The sequence below is a fragment of the Struthio camelus genome, chromosome 14, assembly GCF_040807025.1.
Source record: "Struthio camelus isolate bStrCam1 chromosome 14, bStrCam1.hap1, whole genome shotgun sequence".
NCBI lineage: Eukaryota > Metazoa > Chordata > Aves > Struthioniformes > Struthionidae > Struthio > Struthio camelus.
Genome location: NC_090955.1, coordinates 5,416,142 through 5,439,417, shown reverse-complemented (window position 1 = coordinate 5,439,417; position 23,276 = coordinate 5,416,142). Strand labels below are relative to the sequence as shown.

General features: G+C 37.3%; 1 protein-coding gene across 6 annotated transcripts in view; it reads right to left on the bottom strand.

Moving 5' to 3' along the window:
- SHQ1 (SHQ1, H/ACA ribonucleoprotein assembly factor) overlaps positions 1-23,276 on the bottom strand; it is a 63,818-nt gene that overhangs the window by 27,170 nt on the left and 13,372 nt on the right. For all 6 annotated transcript variants that reach the window (XM_068906738.1, XM_068906737.1, XM_068906735.1 and 3 more), the window contains 4 exons: positions 16,586-16,740; positions 14,750-14,803; positions 11,441-11,564; positions 2,290-2,410 (listed from right to left, as the gene is read on the bottom strand). In XM_068906738.1, coding sequence (XP_068762839.1) covers positions 2,290-2,410; positions 11,441-11,564; positions 14,750-14,803; positions 16,586-16,740 — 454 coding nt within the window. The remainder of the gene's footprint in view (positions 1-2,289; positions 2,411-11,440; positions 11,565-14,749; positions 14,804-16,585; positions 16,741-23,276) is intronic.

Genomic DNA, 23,276 nt, shown 5'->3' with positions numbered 1-23,276 from the left:
TGTGCAGGTGAGAACTCTTGTTCTTCACAGACCAATTACCAACCAATTCCAAATCTGTTACGGTATTTTCTGAATTAAAAAAGAACTTAGTAGTTCCCTTCAATATTTATCAGGGAAAAAATAAAGTGTTCCTGTTCACTTAGCACATGCTTAACTTCAAGCACACGGTTCACTGCTAAACTGAACAAGAACGACTTAAGCCGATGGTTAAATGCTTTCCTGATTCTGACCCTAAAAATAGGAGATGCTTTCTGCAGTTCCTCTTTCTCTTGTTCTCCTAATGACAGACACCTATTGTGCCATGTCATTATGACAAGATAGCACAATTACCCTCTTTCCAGAGGCTGCCTGTTCTGCTTAACTGTATCTAATGTATGCGTCTGGAATGGAAGTAAACGTGTTAATGTTTCAGTCACTTACAGCTACTATACCTTTTCCTCTGCTGTATTTAAATAAAGTCTTGGTTTCTATGACTGGCTTGCTAAACATTATATTCACTGATATGGACAGCAGTGATATTCTTCTCCTCTGACTCATTTCTTCATGAAAGATGCATGAAATAACTTTCTCCTTCCTTTACTGTACTTTTTCAACTTGACTTCAACTTGCATATGAATTTCCCCACACCTGTATTCAAGGTGTTGGGTGAAAGAGGCCTCCCTCAAAGAATGAGAGTTTAGAATAAACTGGTTGTTACTGTAACTAAGCAGACTTCATGAGCAAAAAGCTGTAGTTGCTTTAGGACTTTTTGTGCATTTTTATCTGCAAAAATATAATCATTTTAAATACACAGAGAAGAATAAGAATCAATAATACCTAGAACAAGTAATAAGCGGGTGTGAACTAAAGGCCTGTAATAACCTGAGAATTACTAGTAAGGTCAAATCTTAAATGTGCTTCCTTATTTTTTTCATCACGCAAAAACTCAGAGATAAGCCATTATACAACAGCAGCCTATTTAAGTTGGCTCGATTCTCTTTCATATTTCCCCTTCTGATCATCATCAAGCTCCCTCTATATCCCTCCATTACTACTTGTCTCTCATACTTTCAGAAGTTTTCTCCTCAGAAATCTCCTGTTAAACTGTGGACTGAAATGTAAAGATTACTTTTAGCCATTGTTTTATGAGTCTGTACGTTGCTATATTATCAAATATGGCAATGTCATTTCTCTATTTATATCACAGAATGGTTCAGGTTGGAAGGGACCTCTGGAGATCATCTAGTCCAACCTCCCTGCTCAAGCAGGGTAAGGAAGGCTTTGCTCTTCAGAGAGCAATTTTAAGATTCAGGCAAAACATTTTGCTGCCATGACCATCGCAGGGCTTTCTGAAACTACTGAAGGACTTATGTAAGCGTCTTGCATTTCACTTCTCATCTTCAGCCGAGAAGGCTGTAAGGACGTAACAAGTTGGGGGGTGCGTGAAGCAGCATGACAGACAAAATAAATCTGATAAAGTTTGCTAAGATTTGAACTTGCAGCTTTCTTTGTTCATTTAATCCACTTCTCATTTTCCTACAAATAACTTTGGTGACCGAAGCATGCTATTACTCTCATTAGTCTGGTTGTAAAGTTCCAAGAGCCCTGTGTCTTGGAAGTAAAGCAAAGCCACACTGACTATTAAAAGAGTATAGGGGAGACACAGAAGTGGTGAAGCGTAGGAACTTAGTCTAGAAGTGGCAAAGTCACCGTTTCCTCTCAACAGGAGCGGAAGCCCAAGCTTATCACCAGGGAGAGTGAGCTGGCAAGCCACTGCAGGGGCAACAGTAGACAGATATTTGTGACACTTACTCTGGTGTTATACTCAATTGGTGCAACTGCTATAGCCCATAAACCAACCGCTTCACACAGATATAAATGGTTTGCAGGTGCCTCTGACTTGAATTAGAGGTTGTCAATTCAATCTTGAATTGGAAGTTGTCCCCAACTGTTTTCTAAATGTTACATAAGTCCTATATAATCATTTCCGTTTCTAGGAAAAATTACAGTGGAATGAATATTCCCATAAAGTTGTTCTACCACATTATTCTTTCCCCACCCCTAAACGATTAATACATCTATGACAATTAACAATTTTATGTTAAAAGCAATTCCACCCTTCTCCAGTGATATCACTACGTAAAAATGAATATTTTGTTACATTGTATAAATAGTTGGATAGCCAAGCTTACAAAAAAGACCGAACACATTTCCATTCATGGGACATAGCATTTATTTTCAACTGACGCTTATTCATAGCTAAAGCGTGCTAAAAACTTTTCCCAAATCAATAACCAATTAAGAACTTACTTGATTTTTTGAATCCAGATGCAATAGTCTGTAATGAAGAGATCGTTGAGGATGTAGGAAGGGTCATTCTCCCTAAAAATCTTGTGAATCTCCAGCAGGCACTTCAAAACTGCACCTTTTCCTGGGAAAAGATTTTGATTTTTGTAATTCATCAGACATCATAATAGCTAATCTTTATCATCTTCTCACCTTTGAGGTTAACAATCATGCTATTTACAATGATTCTGTAACTTTAAGTCGATTCACAGCCTCAGAAAAATCCTGCAGTCAGAGGACTATGTTCCTTGGTATCGCATTCTACCTCATCGGTGTAGATATGGAGCCTCTCTGACCTCAGCAGAATACCCCTGTGAGACCCCTTTCTCATTCCACAATCAGTTCCATGTTCTTAGTGCACAGTCATTCTTTATAAAGAAAACTCATTAGAAAAACTTCCTGTTAGCTGGCATCTCCCCACTTAGTTTTCTAATCAAAATTACTAAAGGGTTAAGTGCTGGAACAGACACAAAAAAATCCACTGTTGACTGGTGGGGGGGGGGAGGGGAGGAGAACCACACATTCAAATAAAAACAGCCACTACTGCAAATGGAATCTCATAACCCCCTCCCAAGAGACTGGCTCCTCCAAGGCTATGAAACCTGAACATGGATGAAGTTACATTTTACAGATTTAAAAAAAAGAAAAAAAAAAAAAAAAAAAAAGAGGGAGGGGGGAGAGAGAAAGATCAGAACTCCCCCTGCTGTTCAAGTACAAGATTTTTGTCAGTTTTTAAGTACTTAGATGCTAAAAAACTATAGACAGAACAAATGCAATTGAAAAGCTATGGAAGATTGCAATAAGGAGAAAGAATTTGGACAGTAAAAAGCAATGGCAAACAAAACTGAGAAATACTGATCTGGAAGAGAAGCTACTGAACAGAAGCTGAGAAAGAATCAATGAAGTCCCATCTGCACCTGATGAACTTCTAGGCTCTATCACCACCAATATTTGCCAGGCTAAGCTTGCTGAACTAGACTATTTTGACTACAAGCATGCTCTTCTAAAAATACATGATATTAAAAATTATTAAAAATTAAAATATTAAAATAAATATTAGATTATTAAAAATTAAAATTTTGCTAAAATTTTCTGTCAAGCTGCCAGCTTGAACCATTTACAACATCCACTGCTGTTACTTACCTGCCAAATAACAATGTTAATCAGTGACTATAATGTTAATTCTCAGTAAAAAGGAGTCTTTCTTCATAAATTAAAATTTTAGATTATAGTAGTTTCAAGGGGCTCTAATCAGAGAGGCTGCAATTTTGATTTCTGCTTTCAGAATATGCATCTTTTAAAATGCCATTTATAAATAAGAATTCCTTACACAAAGCTGCATCAAGCAGCCAACCACAAGAACTAAAAAACAAGAGCTGAGTAACGAGCACTATTTAAGCCTCAATGGAGGGTGTTCCATAAAACAGAGATGATTCTTAGCCAATTTCTGTGAAATTCTAAATTGCAAGTTCTGTCTTTGGATATCTATTTCAGTCTTTAGTAGACATCTGGTCCTAACTTTCAGGCTGCAAGGCTGCGGTTATGTACGCAGCAGCACTACTACTTACACTGGCTGAAGTACGCTTTGCTGTGCCCCTCCGCCCCCATCTTTTCCACAGATCGTTCCTCGGCAGTTCTTTGTGACGTGCCAGTGCAGGCGTTTGTGGAACCACACAGTGAACTGGATCAGAGAACTGAAGCTGAAGGATAAACAGGTTGGGGGCTTTTTGGCAGTCATGTCAGTATAACTCACTGCAAGGTTGCCTGTTAAAGCAAGCCTACCATGTGCTAGTTTTAAAATCCACCTCTCTTGTAGCCCTAAAATTCTCATTTTTAAAAAAATAACTGTACACTGAAGTTAAGAAAGCCAGGGAAGAACCAATGAAGGCACATCAAGTACAACCCATTTCATTTTCTCCGCATAGCATAAGGAGTCAAGCACGCTCACGTACACGGGCAGTAGATGTTTAAGAGTACGCACAAGAAACTTGACGATAATTGCAGGAAAATAAGTGATCTATTTTTAAGTCGGTTTTGTGCATTGTCTGAACGTACACTTTAACAAATCAAACAACTAATACAATGACATATGCAATTCACTTCAAGTTCTTCAAACAAATGAAAATAGCACTCTAAACATACCTACCTCAATGTAAAGCTATACCTCTATGTTATACTGATCAATAAATATACTGCTTTTTATGCACAGATACTATTTTCTGATTTAAACAACAATTAATTACACAAAAAATCTTCTTATGCATACTTTTAAGTAAGAGGACCAAAAATACTTATTTTCTAAGCTACTAAAGTTTAAGGTGTAGACCACAGAAGTATACAACTCAACACAGTCTCCAATACACTCTCTTTATCTCTCGGTATAAGGATCTGCAGTAGAGGTAAAGGAGGACAGTAACTAATTTGAAATTGTATATACTGTAATACAGGATATCGGAACTAAATACTAACCCCTCGTTTTCTTAGACAAAGGTGGTTTTCTTTTCCTGCCATTCAAAAAAAAATCTCTGCTGTTGGGGAGAGGATGAGGAGTTGCAACTCCAGAGGAAAAGCAGCACAGAGGCTGAGCGCACGAGGCAGAAGCATAAAGTCAGAGTACGTGTCTGCAGACCACTGGATTCTGCAGGAGTTCACTGTGATGACAGCTGGCAGAGGGCAGCCCTCGCTGGCAGAAGATGGCCCTCCTCTTTCCACAGACTAGTTCAGAAAAGGATCATTCAACCCCAGCTTTGTATCTGTCATGTGATACAGTAACACATTGATTTTACACTATCATCAAATCCTACTAGCTTTCATACTGAGTATTTGGAAGCAAAATAAACTAACAAATCTCATTATTTTACTTCCCCCTCCACCCAGGAACTTCTATGTATTTTTCCACCTGTTTGCAAGAAGCAGGAGTATTCATCTAAAGAAATAAGCTTAACTTTACTGCCCCTCATTCAAAAAGATTTAAGAATAACATGACATTGAATACAGTAGAACTATCTGTCACAACTCCCCCATGCTTTCAGCAATACCTAGTCATCAGATTGAGACGGAATCTAATCTCAAGACTACTCAAACGCAGAAAAAAAAATCTATCTGCCATATCTTTATGGCAACAATCACAAGGAATAGAAATTAACTTTAGTCTCTCTAAAAAGTGAAATGTGAAGGTATTTTTCATGTTATGAACATAATCATTTTTGTTCTTTTTAAAGCTTCTAAATATTCTAGTATTCTTATTGGCAAAAAAAATTTGTAATAATTTATTTTACAATTTGATGGCAAGTTCAGTCAATCAGCCATCTACCTCTGAGCCCTTCTGGAGAGCCTACAGAAAGTAAATTAAAACAAAAGTGCTACCAGAGTCACCACCCTGTTAAAAATCAAGTAAAGAACTCCTAGTGACTTTTAAATGAAAACTTTCCAGTAATAACTTCCCTGCTAGGTGATGGTACTATCTGTTTTTATACATAGTTTTTTTTAAAAAAGTCTCTTAGTGTTAGTTTCTGTACAGAAGGAGGTAAAGCATATTTAATGTCACAGAAAAGAACACAAATGAATCTTCTCTTTATTCACAGCTCACAGAAGACTGCTTGCTAATCAGTATTACACAATGGTAATGCAACATCAGTAAGCACCGACAAACAGCCCACACCACTTATTTACTACAGGTCCACTGAAAAGGGGCTTTGGAAAGATACATAACAACTACACCTGGCAAATTTTTCTGTTACTCATCTGTCAAATGCAGTATACACCTTTTGTTGGAAATAGTACTGTAGCTGGTACATACCACCGAATTACCACTCAGTAATCTAAGCCTATCCAAAGAACAGGTAAACAAATACATTAGAATGCTAGATGACAACGCTGACGTTCAAACAATTTTGTCGAAGTATTTTAAATATTTTGGGTCATTTAAACAGAAGAATATGAGCAAGTTTGCTGAGGACCTTAACATTAATTAGCTTAATGCATTTGTCTTACAACTAACACTTTGACAGGAAGTCTGAATCCAAAAAACAATTTCAACCACCGTGTAAGATCATCAAATAGCCTAAAAATGCATTACCTTGTACTTTGAAAGCAATCCATCAACGTAGTGCTAATATTTTTAAAGTAAGCTCACTTATTTACTCACTTGAGACATAACAATTCAATCTCATAAGAATTCTCCATTATTTTTAAATAGCTTTACTACGCTCATTTGTTTGGAAAACAAGAGCTTTGAAAAAATAAAATATTCATTCCCTAATTTCGTTAATTGTTGAAAAGTTACAATGAAAATTTATTGAATAAGTAATTACTTTCCTAATGGCTGTTTATCAATTCTTCCTCATTTCAGGCTTTGTTAGAATATTCCTGTTCTGGCACATAAAGTTTCAAGTTTGTAGCTAAGGGTTTGAAAACATTTATTAATAAACACAAATATCAGTATACTTGCATTGAATTACATCTAAAACATCCTGACTTTATTATCGAACCATTCCATTATACGAGGTCTCAGCTTCTGTTGCTAGCATCCTAAAAGAGACCTTAAATCAGGATGAAGTTAACTACAACCAATTCTTCCTTGAAGTTAAACACCCATCTTCTCGCATCCACATGACAAGGAAGATTTCTGTGATACTATTTAACTGAATCTGCTATCTATCAGTTGACAGTCATTTTTACCCGTGTGCATCACATACATATTAAAATACAATGCCAGGTTGGTAATGCATCATTTCCAGCAACCAAAATGACTACTTAATGCTATCTACGACTACTATGCTTTTCAGACTACAGTCTGCTAAGTATTTTGTAAAAAATGAAATTCCCCAAGAGCTTAGCTAGACTTCCAAAGAAATTTGAAGGAGGAAATATTTGATTGAACAAATGTGCCTTGGCAACAGAAGCACAATCTGCAAATCCATTTCCTTTACAGATATGGAGACTTTTTTCCCTTCTGATTAGCTAGATATGTAACATATCCATTTTGTACCTTTCTCCAATAGGGAGAGGTGGCTATTTAAAGAATTCCATGCTTTTCACACCAGATTCATTCCATAATTGCAAAGGGTAATTTGGGGCACAAAACCCCCATATCACTGCCCTGCTAACTTTCTAATGCCCCTCCCAACAGATTAATGCCTACATGAAGAAATTAACATATTTTTGTCCATTCCTCAGGTAGCACACAGCGATTATCATGGCTGATATTGAAGATCTTGCTTTCCTTTCTCCTAATAAGGATTCCAGTTGAAATGGGCATGCATTCCCCCCCTCCTCTTTTTATTTTAGGCTCGCGTGTGCTGTTCCAACATCTTGAAGATCCACTGGCAGCTCTGCCAACACAGCCAGTCACACCATCCTGCACTGGTTTCCCAGGCAACCAGCACAGCCACAGACATGCACAGAATGCTGCTGAATGAAACCAGACCTACTGCATTTTTTAACTTATTCCAGTGCTTGTAAACCATTAGGTATTAAGATGCTAGAAGATTTAAATAGCTCAGTGATTACAAGACATAAGCCTACCTCCTCTCAATACTTTGGAGGAGACTGTAACTACAATACTCTGCACTTCTTGCAAATATTTTGAACTATTCTAGGTCTGCAAATTACAAGACTTACTGTTCAGTGGCTTAAACAAGAGTGAACTGACACCTTATAAACACAGAGGAATACAATGAATTTTATACATGCAGGCCCATGCACTTTCCCCAAGGAGCTGATCATTAAGAACAGAGTTCCTCATCGGGTAGTGGTTAAATCCAAGGCATTTGTATCAGCTGACATTGGACAGCCTGGAACTGAATGCACTATTACAAGTGAGGATTATGAATGGACTTAGTGGCATGAGGACAGATTAGATTATGCAAACTGTTCTTCTCGGTTACTCTATGAGGGTTTTGTTATCTTAGTTACATAACTGTACTCTTATAAAAACACACACATGCATGTGTTTATACTGTGTGCTGCTATGCACACATGTATATATTATACATGAGCGTGTTGCACTCGTACCCCCTTCACTCTCCCCAAATCTATGCCTTCTCCCCTCATTCACTTACCGCTGAGGACCACAAAAAAAATTAGAAGCTTTTGTAAATTAAACAAACATTAGGAAACAAAACTTAAATGTTAGGACTTACAACTAAAGTCTGCTCTTCTTTTGGTTATTGGCATGCCCTGTACATCACATTTATGGAAGAAAACTTTTCCTAGTTAAAATAGTTTCTTTACTATAGACCAAAATGGGAAGAAATTCTTCAGATGAAACCATATTCCTGTCTTTCAGTTCCCTTTCAAGACTACCAAGGGTATACTGCTATGAAAGAGCTTTGAAACAGAAGAACATTTTAAACGCATAGTTTACACCATAGGTGAATTCCAGAAAACAGAGGAAGAGGATATATCTAAATAAAATTCAATTGCTGTTAAAGCTTATGGCAGTAATTTTTAGGCAGATCACTGAGGTCAGAAAAACTACAGTTAACCTATCTCCTGTCCCAGTACAGGATTATTTAGTGTATCCAGACTAGTCCTCCAGAGAGGATCAAGGCTTTGCTGCTCAGCAAGATCACCACGGGTGATACAGAGAGCCCATGCTAAGTACTGCCGGGGTCCCTGTGGTTTGGGAGAACAAGGCAACAGATGGAGCCACGTGTCTAAAGCAGGAAGATGGAGAAGGAAATCAGATACAGAAAGTCACTGTAGATGCCATTTCCCTTGACAAACTTTGAAATATTTTTGTTGTGTCACTGAATGTTCATTCTGCAATACCATTTTTGCATCATAAGATTAAAAGAAAAAAAGCATATAGCATACCACTGAAGTACTATCCTCTTAAGTAAACCTAATAGGCTGACAGAACTGTATGATTTCACTTCGATTACCAGAATTTTATGTTTACACACTTGTGAAAAGCAGCATAAGCCCAGTGGAGATAACAGCACAGATTTCTCCCCTAAAACTTCACTACCTGACTGTTACAACAAATGATATTTTCAACCATCAATACTGTCTTATAGTAGGACATAGTAATATTACAATTTCTGTGCATTTTCTCAACTTGCAACTCACAAACATTGAAAATAAACCAAAGTGTTGCTTCTCAGTGTTTCTTCTGTTAGACAACAGTCCAACACTGAAGATATTTTTATTGTAAGTTACTACGTTCAGAAAAAACAGCAAACTTGTAAGTAACGTTAACACCCCAACTTATAAGCATGGTTATGTAAGTCTGCACAATTGAAGCTGAAACAACCATAGTCCTGAACACTTGTACACTGCTGTGTGAAAACAGTCTGGGATAAACTGGGAATGTAGAATGCTACTGCTGAAAGATTTATTAACAGTCATTAAGATGACAGCTTCACTCCTGAACATGAAACAAAAAGCTACAAATATGTAGTGTAGTTTTTTTATTCTTCAGTTTTAAATGAAGAAAAAATGTCAGTGTGGTAGTCACCACTTTTTGAACAGCTCTATTTGGCTGTTACTTAGATCTACCCGATTTTGCCTAGTAACATACAAGCAGAGAACCAAGATAACATACTCAAGTCAGAGATTTTGGCCTTTGCTCCTATGACAGAATAATGATATAGAAAGCCAACGATGCAAATGAAATTATTTTGATGCTTTCCATTTGTGAAGCTGTTAGTTCAGGACTTTAGGGGCCATTGATAAACCCATAATTTACATAAGTTAGGTTTCACTCACTTTACTGCTCTAAAGAGCTCTCAGCAATCCTTTAGTAAATACTGGCTTCCCTTAGATCCTAAGCCATGATCTCATCACCATTCAGGATTTCTATTCTTTGACAACCACCACTAGAATTACCAGACAGTCACCTCAACCATTTTTCACTTAATCTGACAAAACAGTAACTGTCTGCCTATGAGCCACAGAACTACCCCCTGCCTTCCAAATAGCTCCTTAACACATGTGATTCTGTATGACAATTCTAAAATGGCACACACAAAGGAATAGTTTAGGTATTAAGGAGATGGATATCCAAAACAATTATTTTAAACAGGAAATAACATGATTTGTGGACTGGCTCAAATCTGGAAAAAAACCAGAAGGTTTAATTATGGACCAAGAAACTGGCAAGGAGAGGGAGAACTTAACAATAAGGTAAACTTCCCTTCTGTCAAAATCCTAGCAACAATGACAATGGTTAAATTAAAAAAAAAAAAAAAAAAAAAAAGAAGTTCTTCCAAACAGTAAGACTATGGAGGAAAGCTGTCCAGATTTGGAGGCATACATGTGTTCCAGAAAAAGACTCCAAAATCAAGATAAGCAGAACTTAACTAGACAGAACAGTTTGAACAACTGAAGAGGATGCTTGGGGGGGGGGGGGGGGGGAAGCAAGGGAAAGAAAGGCCCTTAACCAGAGACAAACCCTGGAAGTTAAGAGATTGGAAGCATTTCTGATAATGGGCTTCAGTCAAGTAATTAAGGAACACACAAAGAGCTATTGGAACCACAGAACCCCTACTACATCTCTAAGCATAAATCACCCTGGTTTGAAATAAAACTTAAATGTATCAGAAACAAAATTAAATTTAGTTAAAGGGACCTAATACAATTATAGTATCTAACCTACCACAACAAAAGCATCATTAAAATGATGCTTTTTCCAATAGAAAAATCTCTTTACAGACAGAAAAATATACTATAAACAAGAATACATCAGAAACCAACAACATGCAAACACATATTAAACTAAACTCTGAACGCTTTTTCACTAAGGGCTCTATAAATCACGGGTAGATTATCCCCATTTATTAAGATGCAAGATCTGATCAAAGCTTTTTCTAAAGATGAGATACTCATAATTTTTCTTGTGCGTGGATTCTCTGAATTCACATCACAACTGCATGGATTCTCCACTGCTTAATAAATGAATTGCTTCACAGGCTCTTTCCTGTGAAACACACTGATTTCGCTCTCTCCTCTCCTCAGCCCCATTTTCAGAAAACCACAAGACGTCCAGGAACGTAATAGTCTCCCTCTATCAAATTTAGGTGAAATTAGCCTAAAGATTGAAAAGTTATTAAAAAGATAGATATACAACGTCGCTGGCAGGTACCACTTTCAGTCCCTAAAAAAAACTTACCTAGTTGCAGTATCGTTACTGTATCATCGATGGCACGTGTCACTAATGTGAAATGTCTGTACAGGGGATAGCATAAAACTCTTCTTCCGAAAGATACCAGGACATCATGAATACTAGTGAAACTCTGTATGTATCAATAAAAAAAAAATTTGCATTAGTCTGTGCGCTTTTTGATACAAAGAATTACTTTTTATTTAGGAAAAGTCATAGCAGCATAGATCGACAAGCCCTTTTTATATTATGTTATATCTAAAATCTGTATTTCAACAGATATGAAAATCAATACGCTGATCTTAAACAGAAAGACAACACTACACATTTAGCTTGCATGGCAGGATAACAGCAGTCCAATATATTTTAATGGTTTTGAATTAAAAAAAGCATTTAGTGAACATTAGAATAAAAAGTCTAACTCAAGACTGCCATTATTTAGAAAAGAGCAATAAATTACATCTGCCCTTTATTATTTTTATATATATATATATATATATATATATATATAGGGAAGCTATAAAAAGCCTTTTAAGAATAAAAATTAAAAACATATGATATTAACAGAATACATGTGTACATATAAGATCTTTAAAAATGATACATGACTCTGCCTTTCATGGAAATTACAGATATTTGAGATAGGGATAAACGTATCTCCCCAGGGAAAGCAGTCCTCTTTCACAAGGGAGGAAGATCTCTAATTTACCCTGGCCAGAGACACCACTGAGTTATTAAAGACTCTCTAAGAGTGATTTACTTCCCAGCATTCACTTTTCAAAAGACAAAATATTCCATTTATGCATTCAAATAAACACACCGATTCCATCTTGAATTCTCAATTTATTGAAGTAAAAATGCTTGACTGAAAATCAGCACTTTTCCACATCACATGACTACCTCAACCCATTTCTCATTTTAATGGATTGCTGAAAAGCCTTTTAATCATTTACATCTTATTCAATATTTAGAGTCTAAGGTGTGCACATGTCATGCACAGCAAAATGGCAGTCAGTTGAAACAAACCACAGCTGAGGCAGTTTTGTTTACAGATTGATGAAAACACCCGCCTCTACATGGTTTATATAACAGATATAGTTATTAACAGCTTGGTGCCAGGAGACTGAATTTTCTGGGTGTGAAGTATACTGTTGGCAGAAGCTGTGCCAAGAACTGCTACATTATAGGATAAGCACACACAGAAAACTCCTTCACTGCGGTAGGATACGGATCTGAAATTCAAGAGCGAAGGCACTTTAACTGCACTCCTTCAGGACTTGCTACTGCACAACATTCACCTAGAAACAAGTACAAAGTAACGTGTAACACCAGTTTGCAACAGAACAAATTCTTATTACTAAATACCGCCTTCACCACCACTAGAAACGTTTGTAGGGTTAGACCCAAAAATCCTGTCTGAAATGTAATATTTGATCCTGCAAACTGTGCCATGGCTCAGTAATTTAAGTAACGAGGGAGTGAAAGTCCTTTCTAGCTTGTTGCCATCACGAGAAATAATGCTCTACAGGCCAGGATACGTCCATTGCATTGCCAGGTGTGTAACAACTTCATCATAGAGGCCTACGTGCTTCTCGGTAAACTATCTGAAAGCACTGAGAAAAGAAAGGAATTCCGTTTCTTCCCTCTGTTCTAGGCTGCTTTCAAAGGGCTAGCAGTAAGTAAACGCACATGCATGCAATAATAACCCTGAGAAGAAATGAGGGCTAAAGCAACACGTGTGTCCACTGACTGACTCCGCGAGAAACCTGAAGCAGAGGCATTTAGAGCTGTGACAGGTCACGCAATCATGAGAGCCATAATGACACAGCAATTTTACAATTACAGACCAGCGGTATTTTTCCTAAAAGGTTATGGAATGCAGCATTTCCATGATATGGGAAATAAAGCAGTCATTCAGCTCAAAAAAAATTTCCTTCGTCTATCGCTGGGGTGCCCAGTTACTTCCGGGCTTCCCAGCTCTACTCCCTCACCAACTCTGAAGCCACAGAGCAGCTGGAGAAGGAGCCGGAAGCCACCTGATTTGCAGCCCAGAAAAAAAGCAAGCCAGAAGTGCAGAATGACGATCTAGCAAGTCTGGAGAAAGCTCAGCAACAAAAAACCCCAGAAGCGGGCAATAAGCTTCTTTAATCGAAGCCTGCCATCTTCAAAAGTCATTATTAAAACACGCACCTGAAGTAGCAGTTAAAGGACATCAAGCCCACTAGGTCCCACTGAGTGATACTTAATAGTAAGAAATCACAACTTCTGCTTTTTAGACCATTTATGGATTATTAGCTTTGCAAATCATACCGACTTCTTAATACATCTGACATTCGGTATCTGTGTTTTCTGTTAAAATCTCTTCAAGATGAGAGCTTCTTACAGAAGAAAATGTGTTTTTCATTCCTATATTTAAAATTTGTTTTCAACTTATCAATTAACTCAAGAGATTTTTTCATCATTAATAACATCGTATGTGATACTGGAGTTTTTTTGTAGAAAAACCTTCATTGTGTTTGCTCTTTCTTCCACGCTTCTCACACCAAAATGTCTTCCTTTGATAGAAGTTGCAGTCTGATCAACTAATCCCCCCACCAAAGTCACAAAAGCCTACACCCAACCACACTGATCAAGAAAACATGCAGATGGAACTTAAGAATAGCTTTAAAATAGCATGTGTTCACCATACTCTGTATTTGATGTTTGAAGATAGGGGAACCTCAACAGAAGGGAAAAAGAATTATATTCATCCTTTTCTAAAACTAGTTGCCTGAAAAAGCCCCTTGCCAGTTTTTACATTACTCTGTTGTTCAATAGCTTCTATTCTAACACCCGGCACTGCTTTAGCCAGTTAAATGGGATGGTATTTATGACTTCTGGTCAAAGAGCGAGAGGGCTGTACTGGTATTTTTTTACCCTAGGTATATAGATGCATACACATCCTCAGAGGCATGCAAGGAGTAAACACAGTTACCTCCTAAGTAAAGGACAGGACTTGTGAATGAAACCCAGAAGCTAGGGATCGTGTGTAGATGACTAGCTTTTAGGTAGAGCCTGCTCTTAGCTTTTCTGCAACGGGCCAGAAAAAGGTGCAGGACCAAGAAAGATGTACCAGAGGTCACACTCTAGCCTCTTGGGGCCATCAGAAGCTGGGAACCCAAAAGTCTTCATCAATTTCTTATAATACTTACTAAATATAAAGCAAGCACTTAATTCAACTTCAAAATTGAAAGAGCAAGCTTTCAGCAAAAGCAACATACAATTCCAAAGGTAAATAACAAAGCAAATATATAAGGCAGCACTTAAGTTTTAACTTACTTCCAGCCAGCACAGCGTTGCACTCAGTTTCCTGACGTTCCAAGATGATTCCACCTGATTTTAAGAGAGGAAAACAAAGAACAAGTTATTATCTAATTCAATGTTCAAGACTGCTGGCAAACTATTTAAGATGACATTCCGGCAGCAATTTAAGAACCTTTGTGAATTATATTACGTGCATTGAAATGGCCACAGGACAGCATGAAAATGATATTGTAATACAGTATGTTAAAAAATTGAAATGTGTTTCCGTACTGCGGCTATCTAGCCTAAACGCCTTTAAAATACAACAGCAATCACAGAATTCCTCCAATGCAGTTTTTCCTGTCCCTCAATACACTTTTCACCAAGCAAGAGAAACTTGAATCTGCCTGGTGAATCAACAGTTCAAGCTAAAATGCCTCATTTTGTGAAAACAGCTCAAGACTTCTGGCTTTCAGAGAGATTCCTAAAGCCAGCAGTGTATGTAAAACATCATTATTCTTTAAATGTGACAGATTCATAGGATTTGTGAGGTAGTGTGGTCTAGTGGGATGATTAGGGCTAAAAGCCAGGAAGCCTTGATCTATAATCCTGGCTCTAATAAAGATTTGTGTGGCCTGAAAGTCTTGGCTTTCCTATTAAAAAAAGCAATGTGTTTTCCACATATACCATAAGGCTATTGCAAGGACAATAACATTTTTGTACATAAGGATCCTCACATATTTGTGATTTTGTGTAGCACATTAACAATATGAAGCAATACAACAACAGTCCTATGATTGTTCTGTTGAACAGGCCGGTTTGCACGCTTCTGCTTGCAATTCTAAAATCCATGTCTCACAATTCAGTCTGATAAGGAGAGAATGCTTTTGATTATCTGTTCCAATATTTTGATTAAAAGCATGGAGAAAGCATCCATAGTTAGCATCAGCAGAGGAGATGCTAGGAACAAAGCGGTATCTGGGAAGCAACTTCATTTTTAAAAAGCAAGCTTTCCACAGGACAGCACAGAATCCTGTTAGCCAGGCTCCATACTAAACTTCCACTATTTTCTTAACTCTTTATATCCACTAAAAAGCCTAGGATTCACAACACAAAAAGCTGGCTGCTGTATTGTCGAGGAGATAGGCAAACACCAGAATACCCAAAAAGAAAATCTGGCTTAAAGCTATCTTCCCATTTCCCTCCAGCTCTCGAGACACTGGGTAACTGGGTAAAAGAAAACTTTGCAACCTTTTTTTTTTTTTTTGAGGGAAAAAAAAGCATCAATTTTAAGTTTTTAAACACTTCACCATAGTTTTCAGAATGCTTCAGAAAACATTTTCCACATTCAGCAGACAAGCTTAACAAAAAAAAAAAAAAAAATCCACTTAAAAAATTCAGTTTTGTTAAAAGCATACAATGGCAGCCTTTATAAAACACTGAACTCTGTCTCAGTCCTGCAGACTATTATAGAATTGCTTAGAAAAAAGAAGAACCATTGATTCAAAAACAGCAACTTCATGAAATCTATATTTAAGTAAATCAAGATGCACCACTCCACAAAACAAATCGCAAACAAAAAGGAATTGTTTGAAATCTCCTGCACCTCCTTCCACTTCTCTCCTATAGCTAACATGCCTAAATCCAGAATAGCCTAAAAACATTTAGAAATCACAATAATCCCTAAATGCATCCCAACAGTTTAATTTAGAGATAAAGTGTCTTTCATTTTAATTGAATTATCATATTTTTAATGTTTGGAGGTAAGAGTAAGTTCACTTTAAAAGGTAAATTTCCCAAATGACAGTAAAGGGTCTGGCATTAGGTTCCTGAAACATACTTTTTTTTTTTTTTTTTTTTTTTTAAACTTACATTCTTGTCTCCTTCATTGACACAGATTTCATAGCAATATGCCAGAAGGATATCAATTAAACTGAGATACACATGATGACGGGTTCTTTTATCCAGAAGATAAGATTTATTTTTGAATTTCCTCAGCTGCTCTCTCTCTTCTTCAGAGAAGACTACTATAAAAAGTAAAAGGATAATAGATTACAAATTTAAGAGTGACACATTCATTTTAACAGGTGGTATAGTACTTCCACCGTCTGTTTAAAAGTATGCTACTAATCTCAAACCACTCATGACTCAAGAAAAGCATAAATCATTCTTCCTTTCACTATAATTTAACTTTTATTAAACCTTGATATAGTCCTTTAAGTGTCAAGTTCCAGCCCTGCAAAATACTGCATGCACGCGCTGGCACTTTAGAACCCCTCTGAAAGTACTGAGGATCTTTGTGGATGCCTCAGTAGCTTGTACAGATATAAATGTAAAATGAAGGCCTAAGTACATGAAAGCTTCTGAAGTTCATGTCCTATGGGACAAGGATAAGGAAACAGGATAATAAAAACAAATAGATTCTCCTATTGTAGAAAAGTATAAGTAAAGAAATAGGGATGAACAAAAAAAGGAAGGTACAACTCTGTATTTGTAAACCTCATCAGCTTCTACTGATGACCACAGTTTAGGAGCTACATTTATACTGTCTGACAGCATCCTTCCACTGGGCGGGTAAGATCAGGCATCAAAATCCTTTTCCCACTGATACTATGAAAGGTGCAATTCCTTCCAGAGAGCTATGGCTTTCACTCTCAGTGACCACGGTATTTTGCTAATCTTCAACATACCTCGCTTACTTAAGAATGGCAACATGAGCCAAACTCCAAAGAATCAAGCAGCCCAGTACCTTCTCTTTGGGCTGCATAAGGAAGACAAAAACAACAACGCAGCAGGCGTGCTGTAATAACGCATCAAAATACTTCCCTAGCAAACTGTGGCACGGACAGCTGACATTAAATACTGAAATGGTAACCTATCTGGAAAGTACTCAAAACTCTTAAAACTCTTTAAATCAGTCACACCACAAAACAAAGTTACAGCTCTACGAGAGGACTTGATAGGAGAAAGCAGTGTTACTAGCTTGACAGCTGATGCTTTGTTGCATCGCTGAAGTACCACTCTGCTATTTGTTCAAGCACCAGTAACACTGGAACCATCAGCCCGAGTTTAAAATATCACTTAATTCAAGGAGACTTCTCAGAGACTGGAACAAGTTTAATGCAGTGCTCTCGTTACACATTCAAAAGAAGCCTTAAGTGTAAGGGTAAGTACACAGCATGACCCTTAACTCACTGAATTTTAATTATTTTCGAAAGAGAATCTTATAGCATTGAAGTCTCCATTCAATTACTCTGTTACCTCCCCTCTTTTGCGTCACTATATTCTGGCATGGCATCTTTAGCTGAGGACTAAGAGAAGCTGCAAGCAGGAAGACATAACTTAAAAATGAAAAATAATTATTAGTTAAGACACTCAGGTGAGGGTGAATGTGTTCCCCACCCTGACAAAGCACTAAAGAGTCCCTGCGGGCCAGGCAGGCACCAGTCAGGAGGGGAACGGTTAGCCTTCATGGCTCCCCAAGACAGATCCTTGAATACTGCTGAGTTACCATCTTCCACTAACTTCATCAACACTAACAACTTGACCCGACAACCCAACAATTCTGGACAAGATCCAGCTTGATTCCCTGTTTTTCCACCTTAGGATTTTATACCTTGCACGTCGTACCCCTGGAACTATGAACTACTAATGATCCTGTCTGAAAAAAATCCTACCTGTAATTTTACCATTCTTATCCTTCTGTAGACCTTCTCACAGTTCTCCCTCAGCAGTCTAAGCCAAGGCTGTGCAGCCTGGGCCACATCAGAGCCACAGATCCTTGGAACACAGGCAGCTAAACCCCACGGGGAGCTTACAGCCAGGGTCACAGAGAGAAAAGGTTACAATCCCCAGCAAACCAAATTCCTTTTTATACCCATTTCTCTAGCAAAAGGATGACGACTACAAATGTTCTTAGAGATTTTTCTCCTCAAACACTGCTCATCATTTCACACAATCCGCATTCTCAAGGATACAATTGCTCTGAGAAATGTGGTCTTTTTTATCCCAGGAGCTTCCTACAAGCTTTCTCATTTTATGACATGTTTTGAAACAAATGTTCTTGATGCCAAAGGCACGTACGTATGTGCACACCTCATCTCAAGACATAAAACTGTAAAATGAAGAGAAAAATTTTTGAATGCGTCTTCTTTATGGACTTTCTTAATTTTTTTTTTTTTAAACCAGTTTCATAATCATAAAATACTTGATTTAAATTCCTCTAGAAATGTCTTTATGAACTAAACATTTCTCTGGAGTCAAGCCAGTCTCCATTTATTCACAAGCTCCCACACACAGAAATTCCAGCTTTTACATCATCTTGAGAAAGCTGATCTCTTCCATTTGCTATCTAGTACAAAATGACAATTTAGCAAAAACTATGGCAATTCTACTCTGTTTTTCCATTAATACAACGTAGTTCAGCTTATCCCTTAAATCACAAATATAGATGATGTATCTATAGTCCATCAGCAAATCTCTTGATAAGTTCTTAATTTATACCGATTCTTCAGTGAGTCATCACTATCCTTTATATGAAATTATCCATAAAATTGTATGTGCAATGTTGTAGTACACGTGAAGAAAAAAATCAAACCGTTTCCGAAAAAGTAACAGAAACCACTTTGTAAACTGCTACAGTAGGGTGCGATTAATGAAGTATCACAACAGGGTGTTTACAGTTAGGAGAGAGTCAAATGGTAAAGAAAAAGCATATCTGATTTCAGTTAGCTTTCACAAGAAAACCCTCTACTGGAGGAGAATGCAGTTTGTTATGTAATCATATGCAAACAGAGCTTTCATCCTGAAGAGAAGCACAAACCAGAAGAGGTGAAACTGAAGCTGAAAAAGAAAAGCTAATGAGAAATTCTAAAAAGCAAACGTCCAAGAGTCTGTAAGCAAAACTTATTAAAGCAGATAGATCCATAAAGTTTAAAATCACTTTCAGTGACTACATGAGTATTTAAAGTTTGTTACAAAAGAAAAGATAAATAATGCCTCCAAAGTATCTTGGAATCTGCCACAAACAGATTAAAAACCTGTTGTGATGGGCGCAGAACAGCTACCCCAGTCCTCCCATAGTTCCAGAGCCACCTGAATGCACTTGCTATATAGTTAGCAGTCAAGACATACACGTATCAGGAACCTAAGTTCTGCTCTCCTCCAAAAATTGGTTGGATCCACTACTGAGCATACACCTAGCAACCTCTTCTTTTCCAAAGGCTACAAGCTGACGTTTGCTTTTGTCTCATGACTGATCAAAATTAACCAAGACAGCCACCATCAGAGATAAGAAACAGTCCAACACTGACAGCAAACCAATTAACTCTTCAGATTTATTAATAAATGAGTTAGATCCCTTAAAATCCACATTCCAGAGGAATGGGTAAATGTGAACTAAGTTCCCTCTCTTCTAACTAGAAAGCAAAGAAACTCCTAGTGAACTCTGTAAAACATATGAGGTAACTACGCTTCAGAGAGTTTGCATTTTAAAGCAAGGAAAGACTGTATCGTATACAACTGGACCATATTCACAGAAAACACAGGACTACTAGACAACAGCAAACAAGATGTAGATTAGACAATTCTCAAAGGTAAATGTTCCAAGATGTTCATTACTTACTGCACAGTGCCAGGTGTTCTTAATAAAGTTTCCCTCTGGAGAAAATACTTCAATTTACAAATAAAGATCTATCTAATCCTTAAAGATTTTGAATAAGGAATTATCTAGGCCTGAAACTAATTATTAGCATATCAAAATCACCACCTATTTCTTGTTTTTTTCCAATTTAAAAATACAAGTGTATAGTGTAAGATTAACAGAACAATAAAAGCATAATTACATTTTCCTCTATACTAAACCCATATTTTGTACACTTATTGCTAATGTTTTATCTAATACCTGCAGAGTAATTAAACTCCCGCAAAGCAGCATCTGCTATTATTATCAAATCCAAATTACCTAAGTTTTCCTTAAGCTTCATTTTAAAATGTTTTGTACGTTTGTCAGTGCCAAAATCATGCCTCTTCTCACTACAATATAACTGTATAACTTATATGCAAACACACGCACGTGTAAAGGATTCAGATTAATTAACCTCCTCACGGACAAATCTGAAATTAGACAAATTACAGATTACCTTTATTTTTTGATCATGCCCTTCACTTATTTTAAACTAGCCTTTTCTGATGTTAGAATAAGCGTATTTCAAATTGTTCCTCAGTAACTACTGTCAGTCAGTGAGGCACAGTTTAATCTCTCTAAAAGGGAGGATGAAGTCCAACAATTAGACGGTGTTTTGTTGTGGTGTTACCAAAATCTTACGTAGCTGAACTCATCACTTAGATTCCAGGCAGGGTTCAGGTTACCCAACAATAAAGTCTGTGCAATATCTACACCTCAAGACTACTGCAACGCTTATGAATGGTTACAAATGTGTTAGGGGTCCTTGGATAAAATGTGCTATCTAGACAGAAAGCAATCTCGGTGCTCTGACCCGCAGAATCATAGAAGAGTCTAGGTTGGAAAGGACCCCTAGAGATCAGCTGGCCCAGCCTTCAGGTGAAAGCAGAGCCTTAGGTTACAGCCCTGTCAAGCAGAGTCTCCAAGCCCATGACTACCTTGAAGGAAACTTCAAGGAAATCAGATAAATTATTTTTTTTGTTAATATAAACTGAAATATTATGCTACAGAATTCAGATTTTAAATTCAGACTTCTATCCCTGTAAGCCAGTAAATCAGCAACAGCAGAGAAAGGGGGAGACTGGTTAGCAGAAAGCAGATTAGTTAGGAATAAGGTTAGCAACATTTTTATCAGTAGCGAGCAAATCTCTATTACTTTCAAGCTCTTCTTAAGACATGAAAAGGCAACATGCATTACTGTTCTGACTAGAAAGATGGCCAGAAGCTTTGCTCAGGATCAGTGTTTCCCTCCAGAGTTGGATGCTGCTTTAAAAATACTTGATAATACTACTGTAAACTTATTAAAGTGGGTAACAGAACTAATGAAGCTGATTTTCCATCAGTTTCTCTCTTGTAGTTGAATTTTTTGCTATCCGATAAGGTATAAAAGGCTACTGAATCTTTTCACAGTGCTGATGCACTGATAACATCTCTTGCCTGTACGGCTTCTGCAGTGTCTAAAAGAGCAGAACTGGCACTGAAGATTCAATAACAGCACTCTTTCCCTTCTACGTGGGGTCATTTTTGCAGAACTTGTAGAAACGAGCCATCTTTGAGACCCCCCAAAGCTCTGTCAAGAAGAATGTGATCAGATCAGCCTCAATTTTCAGGAAGTGAACCCCCAAAAAAGAAACACTAAGCTGTATCCCTCTGCACACCTATATTCACTCTGAACTGTGATCAGTCAAGTGCCTTTTGTTCATCCCTCCACTTACAGGACCTTCTTTACAATTCCTCCACTCAAATTTTACCTCCAACCAAAAATGCTTGTCTGCAATGTCAAGCTTCCACCCTTCTCTAATTCTCAAACCAACATCTACAGCACATTTCCTCCATATCACTTTTGACCTTCTTCTTACAGGCACTCTCCATAAAAACACTGGACTCTGACAAGTCTTTCCTAATTACCACAATTTCCTTTAAAGAATCATGACAAAATTTAGTTTAACAGGTCTGCAGTTCCTATAAACCATACTGAAGATACTCATCATTCCTTCTTCTGTATCTTACTGTTTTCACCTTTCAAAGTCAGGGATACTTTACAATAGGGACCTATCATTTATATTTTAATTTTCTCTCACATGAAAAATACTTGCTCTGCCACAGGACAGTGCCACTGAAGTACACATACTGTGAAGGCCAGGAAGACTGAGTAAAACAGATACACAAAGCAACGTCAGAAAGTGATAGAGAAAAGTGATTCATCTTAAACTTGTGAAACTGCCAGTAATAGTATATATATGAGTATTCAGAGTCCTACTGAAAGGCAGAGCTTTAAAAAGAAATTCCTATTCTAAAAAGAGATCAGAGAGACCTGTAAACAAAATAAATTAAGCCTGGATCATATTAATGGTATATTAAATACACGTCAGTCAGAACCTTTGAAGATTATTGCATTGCCCAACATAGAGTTTTTACTGTTGTGCAATTTGAAATAGAATAAAAGTGAACTTTTAACTAAGTTGAACGTGACTGTTACAAAATATAAAATCTTTCATCTGCAATCTCCAGAAGCAAGACTAATGTAAACTTCAGCTGCAGAAGAGAAGTTTTTCAAGAACTTTATTCCCTCATGGGAAAGGCTGTGTAATTAGTTAGGCGTTACAGAGTATTATTTGACTTGCATTAGACACTGTAAGAGAGAACAAAATCTGGGCCTGTCAGCTTTAGAAGTGTCCACTCCTAAAATGGTATTTTGCTGCAAACACGATGGCGAAACCTGCTCTGTGGTATTTCTGCTGGTACCTCAGCCATACCACAGCAAAGACAATTATCTTAGCTACCTGATGTCAAAAAGTCAGGGGGTGGGGGAAGGACAAGACAATGATTGCAATATCCAGTTTAAAAAAAGTACAATAAAAGAGGAAATTAAAGAAAAAA